The 18,134-nt window shown below is 43.2% G+C and overlaps 1 protein-coding gene and 1 long non-coding RNA gene across 2 annotated transcripts; one reads left to right on the forward strand and one right to left on the reverse strand.

Moving 5' to 3' along the window:
* Nucleotides 1-278: 278 nt before the first annotated feature.
* LOC121776789 lies at nucleotides 279-3,791 on the reverse strand. Its single transcript, XM_042173954.1, has 6 exons — nucleotides 2,496-3,791; nucleotides 2,202-2,381; nucleotides 2,055-2,152; nucleotides 1,308-1,990; nucleotides 1,066-1,257; nucleotides 279-976 (listed from the first exon to the last, which is right to left on the reverse strand). Exons 1-6 carry the CDS (start codon nucleotides 3,789-3,791, stop codon nucleotides 279-281), a joined length of 3,147 nt encoding a protein of 1,048 aa, XP_042029888.1.
* A 9,138-nt stretch (nucleotides 3,792-12,929) lies between these two features.
* Nucleotides 12,930-15,555, forward strand: LOC121776145. The gene is made up of 2 exons (XR_006045247.1): nucleotides 12,930-15,117; nucleotides 15,232-15,555. It is a non-coding gene; the product is annotated as an uncharacterized LOC121776145 (long non-coding RNA).
* The last annotated feature ends 2,579 nt before the right edge of the window (nucleotides 15,556-18,134 follow it).

Here is an 18,134-nt window from a genome sequence, read left to right on the forward strand (position 1 = left end):
ACCACTTCAAACGGGCCGTAGTAGCGTCTGGCTAGCTTTGCCGACAATAGTTTGGCCACTGAATGCTGTCGATAAGGCTGTAGTTTTAGCCACACCAGGTCTCCCTCCTCAAACTCCACATAGCGTCGACGTTTATTGGCGGAATCTCTCATCCTCTGCTGGGTGCGCTCCAGATTATCACGTAACTCGCGAAGCAGCGCCCCTTGCTGGCGTATCAAATCTGCAACCTTCGGCGGTGTGGCAGCCGACGACATTGCTGCCACCAAGAGCGGCGGATCTCAACCATGAAGGGCTCGGAAAGGTGACATCCCTAGTGCGGCGTGGTGGAAACAATTAAGGGAGAGCTCAACCCAAGGTAGCAGAATACACCACTTAGAAGGGCGATCAGCTGTGAACGCTCGCAGATATTGCTCCAAGCCTCTGTTTCGTACCTCCGTCTGGCCATCGGATTGCGGATGGTAAGCCGTGGAAAAATGTAATTTGGCGCCACTTAGACGGAGCATTTCTTCCCAAGTGGCGTTCAAGAACACCGAGTCCCTATCAGAAACCAACGTCTTCAGAAATCCATGGTGCCGGACCACTGTGTTAATGAATAAATGCGCCACCCGTAATGCATCAAATTTGGTAGGCAATGGGGCAAAATGTGCGTACTTGGAGAGGTGGTCCACCACCACCATGATCACGGTATACCCTCGAGAGGGGAAAGACCCGTAATGAAGTCCATGGACACATCTTCCTAGACTTGCGAGGGAATCGGCAGTGGCTGCAACAACCTTGCAGGCTTTTGAGTGGAATACTTCGTCGATTGGCACACCGCACAAGATTCGACAAATTTCTTCACATCTTTGTGCATATTTGGCCAATAAAACCCCGACGACAGCAGGTGAAACTTTCGCTCGTGCCTCGGATGGCCCGCAAGTGGCGTGCAGTGGTGTTCCGTCAAGAGGGTCCGTTTGAACTTGGAGTTGGTGCTGAGCTGTATTCGGCGCTTGAAATAAACAAGGCCATCGACGAAGGATAAATGTGACGGGGTTGTGCTTGCCGCGATTTGGTCGACAAGCTCACGTAAGTCGGGTAACTGCGACGTCTCCGCACGCAGCGAGTCCAATAATTTGGGTATCGGTTGAGCAATAGCGGTGAACAAAGCTGCTTCGTTCACCGTCAGCTGCTCCTCAGCCGCGTTCAATGCAGCCACCGTCTCCCCGGGATCGTCGCCGCTGGAATTTTCGTCGCTGTTGTCCCGCCGGGACAATGCATCTGCGGCATTGTTCGTGGTTCCCTTCTTATATTCGATGTTGAACCTATACCCATTAGCTTCCGCACATAGAGGTGTTGATCCGGGGTTTGGACAATCTGTTGCAGGAGATCCTTCAAGCTCTTTTGATCGCTTCGAATGATGAAGTCACGCCTAAGAAGGTACTGCCGCCATTTCTGTACTGCCTCCACTATGGCGTACAGTTCCTTGTGATAAGTCGACGCTACACGGCGTCGAGGTCCCAATTTCTTACTGAAATAGGCAATCAGGTGTTTATCCTGGATGAGTACCGCCCCGATGCCAATGTCTGAAGCGTTTGTCTCTATGCAGAACTGTTTGTCAAAATCAGGCTGGCTCAGGACTGGGGCCGACGTCATAGCCTGCTTGAGGGCCGAGAGCGCTTCCTCCGCCTCCGGGGACCAAACGAATGCCTCCTTTTTAAGGAGATCTGTGAGCGGGGCCGCGATCATAGCATAATTCGCGACGAATCGACGATAGTAACCCGTCAGTCCCAAAAAACCACGCAGCTGCTTGACCGTCTTAGGCGGGGGCCACGAAGTCATTGGTACGATCCTAGCCGGATCTGCCTTCAAAACTCCGTCCGACACCAAGTGACCCAAATACTCCATCGTCGTGCCGCAGAAAGAACATTTGGAAAGCTTGACAAAGAACTGATGTGTCTGCAGCAACTTTAATACCTCTGCCAAGTGCGAACAGTGCTCCTCTAACGTTGGGCTGTAAACAAGAATGTCATCGAAGAAAACGATCACACATTTTCATGGTAGCTTGAAAAGTAGACGGGGCATTGGTGAGGCCAAACGGCATAACCAGGAACTCCAAGTGACTGTCGTGGGTCCGGAAAGCCATCTTGAAAACATCGGAGTCATGCATGCGTATCTGATGGTAGCCAGAACGCAAGTCCAACTTAGTGAAAAAGTTCATCTACCGTCGGAATAGAGAAATGATCAGGAAACGTAGCCAAATTCAGCGTCCGGTAATCAATGCAAAATCTGAATGTCCCATCCTTCTTCCAGACGAGGAGGACCGGGGACGAGAAGGGGTTGTGACTCCGTTGAATTATACCCTGCTCTAGCATGTCCTGCACCTGGCGCTCGATCTCATTATTCTGAAATTAAGGATTGAGGTAAGGACGCACATTGACTGGCTTAGAGTCAGGGAGCAGATGGATGCGGTGATCAAACTCCCTCCGCGGTGGCATGCCGGTTGGCACCGAAAAAACCTGGCGGAACTGCTCCAAGACGTGCCGAATATCCGCTGGGGTATCAGGTGGAAACTCCTCATCTGCCGGTGTCACGGCCGTAACACCTTCCGATTCCACCCTAATAATTTCATAAAACTCGTGGCTTGACGAATGAGCCGTGAGCATTGCCAAAGACTGCAAGGAGATGAGGCGAGGTGAAGGCTGGACGCCGTGCAGTGTCACCCGGACACCGTTCCGACTGAACTCCAATGTTTTCCCAACAAAATCGGCAGAGATCTTGCCCAACGACTCTAGCCAATCCATTCCCAATACAATATCCGGACTGTGGATCTCCATAATGTGCAGATCAATGAGGAAGTCAACCCCATGAACAAATAGCTTGGTACGACGTGCGATATGTGAGCAGATTAACGATGCACCGTTGTCCACATAAACAGGAAACGGTCTAATAGGAGTCAGCGCTAACTGTAATTCTTTCGCTACTCGTGGATGAAGGAAATTGTGTGTGCTGCCAGTATCAATAAGTATACCCATTGTCGTCTTCCCGATTGTACCCACAACATTGAACGGACGAGCTTTAGTGCCTCCTGCCAAGGCGTGAAGATGCGACAAATCTGCGGCGATAATTGTATCGCCTTCTTCATCGCCATCCGACTCATCTCGCCCGTTGTCACCCTCATCCTCGCCCACATAAGAAAGCATCTTCTGTTTGCACACATGGCCCAGTGTCCACTTTTCCAGACAATGATAGCATAGCCCCTTTCGTGAGCGCTCTGCCTTCTCTGCGTTCGAAACTCGAATCGGTTTGAAGCTTATTTTTGTCGGATCCTTGGCTGGCATGTCCGACTGGCCGACGGGTGGGCTCTGACTGATAGGGAAAAAACATGAATCCCGGATTGGCCATTTTCCGCGACTCGGCGGAAGTTGGCGCACCTCGTGTGACGCCGCTAGCCACAAGGCCAAAGCCATAGCCTCAGCCAGGGAGCCTGGCTGTTGTAACTCCAATGTCTCTTGTATAGGTTCCTTAAGACCAGTAATTAAAATCGGGATCAGTGCCTCCCCGGAAAGACCTTGAACTCTGTTAAGGTAGCGTTCAAAAGTATCGTGATATTCGGTCACCGAACCCGTCTGAACCAACTTGGACAACGGACCAATGCTATTACGAAAACTCTGTGGATCAAACCTGTAGCACACGTCTTCCAAGAATTCTAGCAACGTCACCACCGGGTTGTTTGCTCGGTGATTAAAAATCCACTCGGCGGCCGGTGGTTGAAAGAGCATTACCACGTAATGAAGACTTTCAGAATCCGACATCTGCAGGTGGTCGAAATAATACTCAACTCGTGAGATCCAATTTGCCGCATCCGATCCAATTTGCCGCATCCGAGGCACTTTCATGGTGAGATCCTTTAGCCTATCGGTCCTGGCTGTTGAGTGACTCGTGCGATTAAGAGGCGAGTCCTACGAGGTCGGCTGGCGATACCCCCAGAAGCCTCGATCAAGCTCCGTTGCATAGCGGTCGACCGGTCTATCCCAACTCGAATGCGGTCGATGGGCAGGTCGATAACGGTAGGGGCCAGTAGCTACACCCTGTTGCGCGAAGCTACCCTCTCGCCTGTGCGTGTCGCGAGCAGCGCCCCAGCGGCGGCGGACATCCCCACCACGGTCACGCCGACCGTGGTTGAAAACCCGGGGGACATCCTCGTCGGCACACCAAACATCAACCTGCGAACGATACCCCTCAACGTCCGCCTCGTCCGAAAAATAAGGTGGGTCCGGATCAAGAACTCGCGTGGCCTCCAATTTATCCACCCGCCTATTCGTCGCATCCAATCGAAACTCCAATTTATCGAAACGAGCCATAATCTTGTCAAGCCCTGAAGAGGAGAGATCGCACGCCCCCGTGATATCGCGATTCTGGTTACTGGATTCCAGGTCGTCGCGCCGCGGCTGCCGTTGCTGTCCATCCGTGCGGCGACCGCTCGCTGGGAAACGCCGCGACTGATCGCCTCTCCTGGGCATTGCCTCCGGTGAGGAGCCCGGTAGGCGGCCCTAGTTCGTTCGAGTCGTCCATAGAGAGTACGCAATGAAAGACACCAGTTGTTAAGGATAACGATCCTCAACGTTCGAATTCCACACACAATCATGAAACAAGACCGTAGTCGTCGAGCGCCCATGAGGTTTGGGTCGGCGAAGACTTCCGGTCAAAGGAGACGGCTGAGCGCGAGCCGTGACTCATCGGCAGCCTTAGGGGAAGTTTCTTGACGCACAATCAATTGAGCTAAAATAATAATTTCATAGATAGATAATTTGGTGACATATTGGCTCTATTTATACTAAACCCTAGGATTGGTTCGACCTATCCTAATACGTTCGGGAAAGAACCAACTAAGAAAATCCGAACGGGGCTTATAAATCGTCCGACTCAATTGCAAATAAAAAATAATAATATTCTCAAAATAAATGAAATAAAAAACGTAAAATAAAGAATTCCTATTAAGCTACGCGGTCGCGGATAAGCGGCTAATCCGCGAGCCTCTGCGGCAGCTTGATTCGGTTCCTTGGCCTCAACGTTCTCGTCAGCGCTGCTACGCTCTGTTTCTGCTGCCTGCGCGAGGCTGCCTCGGGTGCAGCCGCGCGCTCCACTTCATCGGAGGTATCCTTCTCGCTTTCGTTAGGGGTACTTGTATCAGGTTACAACAAACCTCCTGCTCAATTTGAAAGCGAAAGTAGCACGCAAAAATAAAAACTTGTTAAAAAATAAAGAACAAGATAGGCAACAAAGTCGTGACAATGACAATAATAAAATACAAACAAATTCATAAAGCAAACATGATATGAATGCAATACTGAAAAGCAAACATGATATGAAGGCAATACTGAAAAACATGTTTCGAGTTGAACAATTGCTTATGTACAATAAACTTCAAATTCACTCTTACACAAAGAAAAAGAAGTAGTTTTATTATACTATGTTTCCTTATTTATTTAAAAATTTATACTTTTATTTAAGTGTCTAAAGTGAACGAGACCTTTGCATTGTGGATTAAGTCAAGGACATGTTCATTAATGTAGGCGACTCAGTCGGTATCTTGCAAAGTAAAACTACATTTCACAACCTAGATACACTTTGGGTACCTATAGTTAATAATTATAGTGTCAGTTCGAAAGTTTTCTTGCCTAAGTAAACTAACGACACTGATGTGATACAACACTGAATGGATCTAACAGTCAGATAAGTCTTTCATGACTATTTAGTGAAAGACGAGCTCTTAGTGACTATTGTTTCTTAATCTTTGTATATAACATTAGGCATATGATCTTAATTATGCACAACTTTCTTTTATTAAAAGGTGCGGGTTTTTCATAGCCCAAAAATATGATATTTTAGGTAGTGATGATAAATGTCTGGCGGAGCTAGGATTTTTATTACAATGAATCACGTCCCGAGAGAGTCCTGTTTGATAATGTTTCCAAGAGGTGTTCAGAAAAAGTTTTATTATTCAAGTAAACAATGTCGGTTGGAATTCATTTCATGAATAATAAATAAAGTTTCCGAACTAGACCACTCTTGGATATAACAAGATAGTTAATTAATTAAAATGAAATAGCATACTTGAATTCATTCCATGAATAATAATAAACAAAGTTTTCTAATAGAATCTAACCAAAATACTCTCCTGTCTCGTTGTCGTTGTTTTTATCATCATTTGCAATCAAAATTGCACCATTTAGCTTACACGAGACTTCTTCAGTAACGTATCCAATGACTACTGAAGTTCCAATTGTTGTTGGGCCTGCCTCTCGACTCTAATGTCGAATGACTAGACTCAGGAGTAAGCAAGTGTGCGCATTTGAGAATTAATGCAAGGCTCGGTCCAGACACAACGCTCCTTAAATCCACTGGATCACTGGGTCCAGGAACTCAAGAGAACTACAGTGTTTTTGTCGTTGGACACACTCGACTCCCCTTCAAAAATAAATCCCTCAACCCGAATACTATGAATTAGTATAGGGAAGTGGGGTCGATCCCACAGAGATGGATTCGCAGGGTAGTGCTAAGAGACTATGGAAACAAACGGCTGCTGCCACGCAAAGGGGTTGAGATTTTAACTACCACTAGATCTAGGCAAGAAATGTAAACGCTAGACCTAGGACACAGAAAACTTACTGGAATCAGACATCAAATCCGAAAGACACAATCACTTCCTTGACTGAGTAAATAACTAACTGATTGAGACTAGGCAGAAAGAATAAAACAGCGGGGAACATGATTCCAAATATAGCAAGTACGGTAAAAAGCTGCAGATAACATATCAGCTCCAGCTAGCTTCGCATGCAAAGTTCCTAACAGATTCAGAAACGCAAATGCAGAAAACAGAGCATACTCCCAGATTTGATCAGAATATAGAAATTGAGATGCCGGAAACTTGCTACGAATCGGAAATAAACCAGATCTACGTAAACTAGGCGGAATGAAATGAAAACACGTAAGCTAGGCATGAAATTTAAACACTCCTGCTCAGAATCACGTCGGACGCTTAATCCACTCCGGATCCAAGCAATCCAAACTCAACAATCAACTAAATCAACTCCATAACTCCGATTCTAACAGATCTGCTCCGATCACCGCCAAATTCAATCAATCAAGAACAATCTGCAAACAAATCACAAACTCCAGCAAAACCCAACCTCCGATTCATCCAAAAACAGAACCATTCTTCAGATCCAAACGAAAAATATCAGCAAATAATCAGAAACCAACTGCAAAAAAATAAACAACTCCGACAATCCAACTCGACATCAAGCGAACTCAACCAGCAAACCAGAAATGAACACAATAGACATAAGCGAAAGTAAAAATCTGGAATAAAACAGGAAATATTAGTTAACAAAAGAAAACCGAGCTTCGAACAGCGAAGCTCGGCGGAATTAGTGTATATAGCAACGGAAATGTAAATTGTTTCTTCGCCCTTGAACTAGGACGGTGTTACAACCCTCGAACCACTCTTGGAAAGCTAAAACGAGAACCCCAACCAAGTGCTAACTGGAATCTCTCGCGAATTTGGAGTCAAGTGTGTGGAAAGGTGAATCGAGCAAGGGGCTGTTAGTGAGGCCTCCACCCGAGAAGGTCCCTCCAGCCTGCATGCTTCTCCCTTTTATAGATGCGGACATAGCCTTCTAGAGTTTTCGTAGAAATCCCTATTCTACCCTTCAACTCCGAGGCTTCCTCCGTCTAGCAATTTTCTTCCAATTGTTCACCCTTTCGCCAGTTTCCTAGGACCATGCAAGCGTCCTCTTCTTTTCCTGGATCTGGTGAAAAACTTCACATACCTGACTTAATTCAATGCGTTAGACCCAGTAATTTCATGAAATGAACCCCTAGACCGATGCACGAAATTAGCCTTATCAACTACAACAAAGATTTCTAGGCGATGGAATTTTGGAGGAACCATTGCCATTGCCTCATCCAGCGCTTGCGGGGCTTCGTCGTCATATTTTTACTATCTCTTCGATGATGGGATCAGATCTGACATTTGTTTTTTATTCATTATCGTTTTTTGCAACAATCTCATTAATTGAACAAGACATGGCCTCTTTTTTGCCAAATATGCAACTGCCTCCATCATTTGTTGAGAAGTTTCCTCATCTCAGGGAAGTTGATGGCATCCTCATCAAAGTTATGATAAACAGCTTCCAGAAGTTCTTTGTAACATCCCTTACCCAATTAATTTAATGATCGAATAAGTGATGTCATATAAATCCTTAATTCTTTATTTGTTTATAGATGAATTATTTTTCATTACTTGGCAAACGGAGAAACTGCTACATAATGTCTAGAATTAAACCATAAACCTGTTTCCAAAAGTCTCTCTCTCTCTCTCTCTCTATATATATATATATATATATATATACATACACACAACCTGGACACTACTCACAAAATATACATGCTTAGCAAAAGTTTATGAAGTAATATAACGTCCAAGGTACATTACACTTCCAATACCTGCCACATTTATCAAATCCAAAAGAATTACCTAACGCAAAAGCTTAGCTAGTGACCCGACTTGAGCAGCTGAACAGCAAAAGAGCTAGTCTGATCACCTAATCTGCAGGGGGAAGGAAAGGAGTGAGCTTCAACAAGCCCAGTAGTATACTCAACATCAGAGCCTAATTTTCGAAGTTAAGTAAACGTTATGCAACCTATTCATTTACACTATTATTAATCATGAAAACACTCCAAAGTCAACATCATCATATCCATATACATATATTTACTATCAGAAACAAACAATAAAAATCTTATATTTATGTCGCCATTGTTTGATCTCCTGGATTTTACAAGATTCATAAGTTGATAACAACCAACCACACCAATTATCGGATTAAACACAAAGAATACATTACAATATTATCTACACACCAACACATATACATATCATCAAGATTCCACATATCCAAAACACGTATAACAAAACCTGATCTCGTGTACCAAATATATCAGAGTTATAATAGAGGTTTCACACAATCACATATCATAACACATATATCCCCATTAAATGCTTAGTGACAGACTAGGGTACGCGGACCAAATCAGAAACAGAATCAGATACAGACGCGGTCATGGTCCTCGAGAGGACGCCGCACAGACCACCCATTAGGGTGCAGACAGATAATCTCGGGAACAGACCACCCATAGGGTGCATATCAGACAGATCAGATAGGGGGGAACAGACCACCCATAGGGTGCATATCAGACAGATCAGATAGGGGCCCATCAGATAACAGACGATCCTCGCTTCGGTTATCCAGAAGACGGGAGATCACAGATAATGCAGCGCTGCTGTCCTATGACATGCCAATTGTACCCACAGACCACACTTAAGCATAGGGCATAAACAAGTTAAATTGGACTTGTCTTCATATCATTATTTATTTTCAACAATTTTCAAAACATAGTACGTCAATTACTAGTTTTCCCACAATTATCACATTACATAAACGTAGTAAGTTTCAAAGCATTCATTATTATCATTCACATCCTCCCTCACATATTTGCAAGCTATAGATAATATATGATAATTACGGGGTTGTATCATAATTTAGCACGCAAAAACTCAAAATGCAATTACGTACACTTAATTCAAGTATTAGGACCTAATGTAGAATATACTACCTCAAAATCCAAAATGCCGTACTAGATCACTTTACTCCTTCGCCTTCTCCTTGCCCGTGCTATCCCTCGGGCCAGGATTACCTTTCAATAAATAATTCTTATCAACACGACACCAAAAATAACTTAAGCATAAAACAAGTTCTCTTTAGTTACTTCTAGTTACTAATGCACATAGCTCAAACATTTCATTGCTAGTTCATTTTCACTTCCTAGTGGTTGAATAAAAAAAATCTCTTCTCACTCTTTAGTGTTTTCACTGCATTGCTATCATTAAAGAATAAACTTCTTTTGCACGGAGTACAAGAGGTCAAGCCCTATACCAAAAGAATTCCCTTGGGTCATGTTTGGTTGTCAGGATTCTGCCTGGGAAAGTAATCTGATTTCTTAAATTTTAAATTCATGTGTTTGTTTTGATTTTTAATCAAACTGGGAAAGTAATCAGAATCCCAAGAAAAAGGAAAGTTAGTACAACTTTCCAGGATTCTGAATCCTAACTTTTTTTAGGTATTCTTTTTCCCAGTTTTAGGATTCTTACATATGTAATTATTATTATTATTATTATTATTTAATTACAATGTTTTAAAAATAATTTTAAATTACAAATCATACTTAATTTCAGAATAATAAATAACTATAATTAAAATGATCATAATTATAACTCTGTATTATAATATTTATATATAATTTTTATTATCATAATAATAATTAATAATTTATTAAATAATTAAAATATAATTATATAATATAAATTATATTGTAATAAATACTAATTATTAGTATTTTATAAATTAATAATTAATAAAATTGTAGTGAAATTCTAAATTATAAAATTTATTTAATTATAATATCCTTAAATATTATAATAGTAATTATTATTATTATTATTATAATCATTTATGATTATAATACTCCATGTAACTATAATTATACTTGTATTATTATATATTGTGATGGATGATTCATATTTAAACTATCCATCATAATAATAAATATATAATAATATAATTGTCATCATTTGTAATTAATAATTTATTAAAAAAAATTATTATTCTTTTTCCTAGGAATCATATTTCTTGGCAACTTTGGTTCGGTGTTTAAATGAAATACAAAATTTAAAATCTTCGTATTCTCCAAACACAGGAAAGTAAAGTTATTAGGAATCATATTCTAGAGATTCATTTTCCTAGGAATCATATTTCTTGCTAACTTTGCTTTCCCGCCAACCAAACATGGCCTTGGTATCTAGTTTAATTTTAAAACAAAGTTCTTTCAAAAATTCCAACTAAGTTCTGGCAGCTGTGTTTGGAGATTTTCTAAAAATAGTAAATGACATCCAAATCAGTTGAAATTTTACAAAGAGCTTCCCAACACATCAAGGTTCATGCAGAAAATTTGAAATTACAATTTGCAACACCTTAAGGGTGTCGAAAACTTTAAAACCAACAGCTGAAAACAGTGAGTTCCTACCTAGGAAAAGAGTTTCTTCAAGCATGCCATAAATATTCTAAATTTTCCAGCCAACACACCAACTTAATGAAGATTCACTTTTATTTGCAATTCCAACTCAAATGGTACCTAAATTATATCAAAATTCTTCTCAATTAAGGACATTATTACATAGAGCCAATTACACCTCTTAACCACAAATCCTACGTGAAGTAGACAAGAAGATAACTTCTCTTCAACTATCTCTAGGCAAGGAAAATAGCTATTAAAAGCTTAGTTTTTCATCTAATTTGCTGAAATTTCAATTTGGGGAAAATCTGATTATGAACCCTATTCTTATTTGAAGAAGATTTTATACAAATAAGAGGTGTAAGGGACTTGCTTACACAAAGAGAAGATAAGCCTAGCTTAGAGCTGTCGGAAAACGGCGATGACGTCGCCGGAAACTGCCAGGCAGCAGCAATGCAGAGAGAGCGGCAGCAGGGTGGAGGAGACCGGTGTGTCAGGGAGAGAGAGGAAGAGGAGTTGTTGGGGCGATCACCAGAGGGAGGCGACGGTGCGTCGCTGAGTGTGTGTGTGTTTGAAAATGGCGGTGTGTGATTTTTCGCAGGGAGTGTGTGTATCTGGTGTAAAGTGTGTAAAAGTGGGAGTTGAATGTAAGACCATTAGCAGTGGGGCGCCCTAAGGCGCGCCACGTCATCAGTTTTATCCTCCTAACCCCCACCTGCAGTGGGGCACCCTAAGGCGCGCCACGTCGTCAGTTTTATTTGAATATTTAAATAACTATAAAAATTAGGAAAAAACTTCATTTCATTTATAAAAATTAATACATTACAATACGAATTAAAAAAATACGCAAACTCAGCGACGATGGTTACGGGCCCACACTTCTTCAACCATGTCGTTCATGAGCTGACAAATGATCTTGTTGGTTGCGCATTGAGGCCTGTCTAGCTAGAACCTCATCGAAGCCCGACGGCAATCCTCTAGCGGGGGGCTCGGTCGCCGTGCTGGACGAGCTAGATGTACCGTCATCATCGTTCCATTCGGTGATGCTCCCACCTTCATGATCGACTATCATGTTGTGCATGATAATGCACGCATACATGACGTCCAAGATGACTTCCTTGAACCAGAAACGAGCAGGTCCTTTCACAATTGCCCACCGCGCTTGGAGCACACCAAATGCCCGCTTGACATCCTTCCTCGCCGACTCCTGCTTGTGCGCAAATAAAACCCTCTTCTCACCAATTAGGCAGCTGATCGTCTTTACAAAAACAGGCCACCGTGGATAGATGCCATCGGCCAAGTAGTACCCCATGTGGTATTGGCGCCTGTTGGCAGTGAACTTGATGACCGGGCCGTTGCCGTTACATTGCTCGGTGAAGAGGGTGGATGAGTTGAGGACGTTAATGTCTGTCACGACCGCACTTTGCTAATGATAGCAAAAGCGGGAAAATCCGTGACTAATAAGCGGAATTAACGAAACGAGGAAGGAACTCAAGGGACTTGTCAAAAGGCCAATCAATTGATACCACAAATTAGAAGCCAAGTATTTGATTACAAGATCTCAAAATAGAATGATTCATCATATCAACTAAATCAGAGTTCGAAGGTGAAACTTTGAAATTCTCACGTGACAAAAGTACAGCGAAATAGGTCCTTACTAAACGACTTCGTGTATGAAGACACGAATCGTCGAGAAATCCACATGCTTATTTAATAGCATCGACTCCGATCAATTCTTCTCCATCTTGACGTTCAACCTGCACATTTATAAATACATGTAGGACTGAGTACAGGAGTACTCAGTGGACACGTGCCGAAAACAAAACATACATATATATAAGTTGTCATCCATCAACAGTATCACACAGGGGTTTTTCTTAAAAAGGCCCGAGCATACTAAATTCTTTTGTGATCTTAAAAGTCCGACTGCAGTCTAAGTTCTTGGTGTATCCTGTCATGTCTGAGAATCTAGTGTACCTTGAAGGTGGCCACCTTCAACAGTACCCTCGCCGGCCAACCTCTAGATGGCTCACGACTCTTGTGCACCACGATCCGAATTGAAGCGTTTTGGCGTAGCCAAAACCAACAAACGAATATCCCCAACAGACAAATATCTCCAACAGACAAATATCTCCAACAGGCAGGTCTCGAAAACAAACACTTTATGGCGTGACAACAACTTTAAAAGGGAATGATCACATATTCATTTTTGAGAAAAAGGTATTTCATAACTTCAAAACATTTGCTTTATATCCACACTATAGTGCTGGATATTAAAAGAAAGCCCACCTGGTATGCTTATCTCCGATTAAAAATCCTCATTTGGCCTCACTTGCCCTTGAATAAACTCTCCTTTAGAAATAAATAGCGTAACACGCTAATTAGTACTTGAACTATTTTTCTGAAAAAGAATGCATGCATCCTACATGATAGCACCTACGTCTTAGTCTCGGCTTTTATAGGATTTTTCTTAAGGCCGCCCATGGCGTCGCGGGGCGACGCCGGTCGGCCCTTCGCGTCTCAACTTTAATATTTTCCATCTTCGTAAACTCAATAATTTATTCGGGAATTAATTTAATTAAGCTCCAAGCTCAATTCCTTAAATTAATTCCACTCCAACAATATTTAATTTCCAAGTCTACTAGTTTAATTAAGTAGCCAAATCCAACAAAATCTCTCGGCCCAAATCTTAATTAAGTAAATGACCCCATGGTCCATTTCATCAATTAAATGAGGCCGCCCATTTGTTTCCTTAATTCAATTCTAGGCCTAATACCTTTTAATTAAATAAAGTGGCCAATTATACTCCTCTTCATCCATCGTAAAATTCTTCCCCAAATTCTCTTCCAGTCCTTAATTGAAGAACAGCAGTAAGGTCTCTCGGCCCTCTCTCTCTTGCCCCTCAAATTCCTCTCCGGCGAGTTCGCCATCTCTCCCGCGTCGCCGGAGCTCGCCCTTTTTTTTTTCAAATTCGAAAATCCCCAAATCGATCGAGAACAGCGGAGGTTCCTTCTCCGCCAAAATCCTCTCCTCCGTTCAATTTTTCCGGTGGAGTGGTCGAGGTGCTGAGCCAGCTCTTGTGCCGAACTCTACTCCGCGCAACAGCTCCTTCCGTCGTGCGCCCCTCGCCGTTCACCGCTCGCTCCCTCCGCTGTCTCGCGTTCGCAGCCGACGCCGTGCCGTCGCCATGCTTCTGCGACGGACTCTTATCGACGTCGGCACCCGCGTCAGCTCCTTCCGTCGAGCTCTTCGTCAGACAGCCCTTCACACTAAAGCTAAGTTCCTATCTCTTCTTATAAAATTTCAAGTCTCAGTTCTTTTCAAGGCAGCACCTATTCGGTTTTCAGTTTGATGTCTGCGTTTGCCTGCGAGCCTTACTGTATTGTTTGGTGCCTTTGCTTAGCGTTGGGATCCTATGATTCTTGGTTCAACAGTCTATAAATTATGTGGCATTTTGGTTGTTGAGCATGGTTTGCTCTATGATTTATCCTATGTTTTTGGCTAACTACTGTGGTTGCTCTACATGATGCAATATAAGTATACGGTGTTGAGGTGATTACCTCGTTTGGTGAAACCTCCTCGGTCTGTGGTGATTCTCCTCGCTGCCACCGCCTCGCTCCCTTTTTTTCTCCTTAACCCTTGTTGAATTTCTTCCTTGTGATGAAGCTTGTGGTGATTAAAATGGTGGAGGGAAATGGAGGTGGTGAGGGTTCGCTTATATAGCCTTGATTCCTGGCATTTTGTGCCAGATTTTTGGGAAAGAAGCCTTCTAAATTGGGGTTGTTGCTTAGCTTCCTTTCAAGCTTCGTGATAAGTTTTTCTTGCCAAATTGGTGTATATCTGGGGCTGCTCTCCTCGGTTGTCCTTCCAGCCTTGGTGATGAAGTTTCTCTTGCTCCAATGAGCTCGGTGGTGGAGCTTACTTTACTGGGGCCTTTCATCTTGATCCCCTTTTGATGATACGTGCAACAAAACAGATTGGCTGACTCTTACAGCCTTGATTTAGGTCCTTGGCTATCTTGTTTAGCTCATCTCGTCCCTTTCTACATTTTGGTTGGTCTCCCCCCCTATTCCCCTACTATGAGTCTATTCTAATCTCCTTTCTTGTGTAATTTTGCAGGATCCTCAAGATGTCCTAGGCTGACACAATTTTTTGAGTCTTATGGTGCCAAAATCGAGAAGGAAGGAGATGGAGAAAGGGGAAGAAAATCTGTCCTTGTGCCACCTTGGTTTCAATACCAATTTAGGATATTTTCTAGAATTCTATTACTAGAGGTGGAAGAAGGGATGATGTCGTGTAGACATGTGAAGTCTCTTTCACATATGAAAACTTGTACAACTTGTATTGTCTTTTTCATGTATTATTAGCATTTCTAGTATCCATGAAATTGTATTTCCAACTTGCTTTTCAAATAAACATGACTCTTAATCTTTATTCTCAAAATCATTTCCTTGCACATTGTTTCATTCGCAAAACTTGTTTTATTCCCCGATGGAAACTACAACGGAAATTTCTACGTTCACACGCCCTCCACGCGAGGATTAATTAGACTAATAATTTCGGCTTATCCAATAATAAAGGGAAATGAAATTCCGGGGTGTCACAATGTCGTTGTTCGACCCGGCTACGCCGAAGTAAGCATGCCAGCTCCAGAGCCGATAGTCAGCGACGGCTTCGAGGATCATCGTCGGGTGGCTGCCCTTGTAACCACTAGTGAATTAGCCTCTCCACACCATCGGACAATTCTTCCACTGCCAGTGCATACAGTCGATGCTCCCTAGCATCCCAGGAAAGTCGTGCACCGTCTCGTGCATCTTCATCTGGCCCTGGCAATCAGTGGCAGTCGGCTTGCGCAAATATGTGTCGCCGTAGGCCTCCACAACCCCCTACAAAAGCTTTTCAGGCACTCGCGGCCTGTTGTTTCACCGACGTGGAGGTATTCCTCGAATATGTCAGCCGTGGTGCCGTAGGCCAACTGACGGATTGCAGCCGTGCACTTTTGCCATGGTGTAAGGCCGGGTTTGCCGATGCCGTCTTCCCGATACGTGAAGTATTCATCACGTGACGGCAACGTCCGAACAATGCTGAGAAAAAGGTAACGCGACATTCTAAACCGGCGGCGAAAAACAGTCGGTCCCCACCGTGGTGGATCGGCAAAATAGTCTTCAACCAGACGTTGGTGAGCTGTCGCGTGGGACATACGTCCGACGTCGAATAGGCCTATGGACCTGCTCGGCCGCCACCACCGCTGCCGCCGCCTCCTCGCGCTGCATTTCCTCAAAGCATTCTGCCATGGCCTCTTCAACGGCTGCATCCAAGGCTTCAGATGTCGAAGTACTTGACTCCGAGGAACTAGACCTATTGGTGTCGTCGCCGTGGTTCATTTTGGTATGCGAGAGAGGTAGATTCGTGAGAGATGAGCGAAATGAGAGAGGCGATATGTTCGTATAAAAAGTGAATGAGAAACGAGATTTAAATAGAAAAATAAAAAACGCGTGTCATCGTTCTCGACCATCGTCCGCCGATCCCACAGTGGCGCGGACGATAGGCCATCGTCCGCGCCATACACCGCGGACGATGTATCGGGCGTGAGCATCGGGCGCGCCCAATGGCCGGCACCTACAATGGTGCCATCGTCCGCGCCCGAGGACGATGGATGCCATCAGGCGTGCCATCGGGCGCCCCATTGTGGGTGCCATAAAAAAAATTGGTGTGGAAGGAAAGAGTCACGTGAGTTCTAGAAGGGAGAATGGGTAACAAATCTTAATCACATTTCCAAAATCTTTTTCTTATTCTTTATTTCCTTTCTTTCTTTTCTTTTATCCTTTCTCTATTTCTAATAATAAACACCATACAAATAAATAATTCACATAATAACAAATTATCTACATACTTCTAGAATTTAATTTATTTACGACTTCGGACGCATTTGAACTAATTAATTTTTTTTGAAAATTCGGGGCGTTACATTCTTACCATGAGCAATTAGGATTCGAGCTTTGATACTCGTGGAGACATATAGATGCTGCATGGTAAAAAAATCTCCTCACAAAGAACAGCCAATCAGAATCAGAGAACTCGTAATAATCAAAATATGCTTGAATATCCAAAATCCATCTCACGGGGTTAACACCATAAAACTGAGCAGCAAGAAGGGAGCTTGACAACACAACAGACATGGTGGTTGAAGAGTAAATCAATTGGAGGATGAGAACATAATGAAAGCATCAATTTGAGATGATATTAATAGTGAATTAATACCCTATCGGAGAAATTATTTGAATAGAGCAGGACAAACGATGTAACAAGAAAGAAAATTCATAGTTAAGGTGCTAGGTAAGCGTTTCAGGACTGAGACAATGATATTAATAAATTTAATTCTTTATTCTACTTAATAATAATTAAAGACTCCACCATATATTTATAATATGAGTGGGGGTACAAAAAGATCTCCCAAAAAGTAAATCAAATACTAAACGCTAGGGAAAATAAATCAAATCATAATAACAAATAATAAAATACTCCATCTGTCGCATTAAAAATAAAACGTTTCTTTTTTGGGATTGTCCCATTACATACGAAAACTTTTCTAAGAGCATCTCCAATGGCGGACGTCTGGTCGGACATCCGCGACGGGCGACCGAGACGTCTGCCATTGTGGCGTGGAAGGTAGGATACAGACGTCCCGTAAGGACGTCGGATGTCCTCGGACGTGCGGGCGACGGGCGGGCAGACGTCCGCCATTGTGGTGTGGGTCGGACGTCCGGTATTAATTTTTTTTTTAATTTTTAAAAACTCTATATACGGCTCGTTGCACTTCATTTCATTCACACCACTTGTGTTAACAAGTTTCTCTCTTCTTTTACTACAAATTTCATTTCTACTTAATGGAGAACGACAGAACCTCCCCCGACACGAGCGAGTCGCTGACTCCGACGTTTCCCGCCGAACTGGAGGTAAACTCTAGCGGAAATGCGACAATGCTTCCGGCAATGTCGAGGATGGGTGGTATGGGTGGGATG

Source organism: Salvia splendens, chromosome 18 (genome assembly GCF_004379255.2).
Source record: "Salvia splendens isolate huo1 chromosome 18, SspV2, whole genome shotgun sequence".
In the NCBI taxonomy this organism is placed as follows: Eukaryota; Viridiplantae; Streptophyta; class Magnoliopsida; order Lamiales; family Lamiaceae; genus Salvia; species Salvia splendens.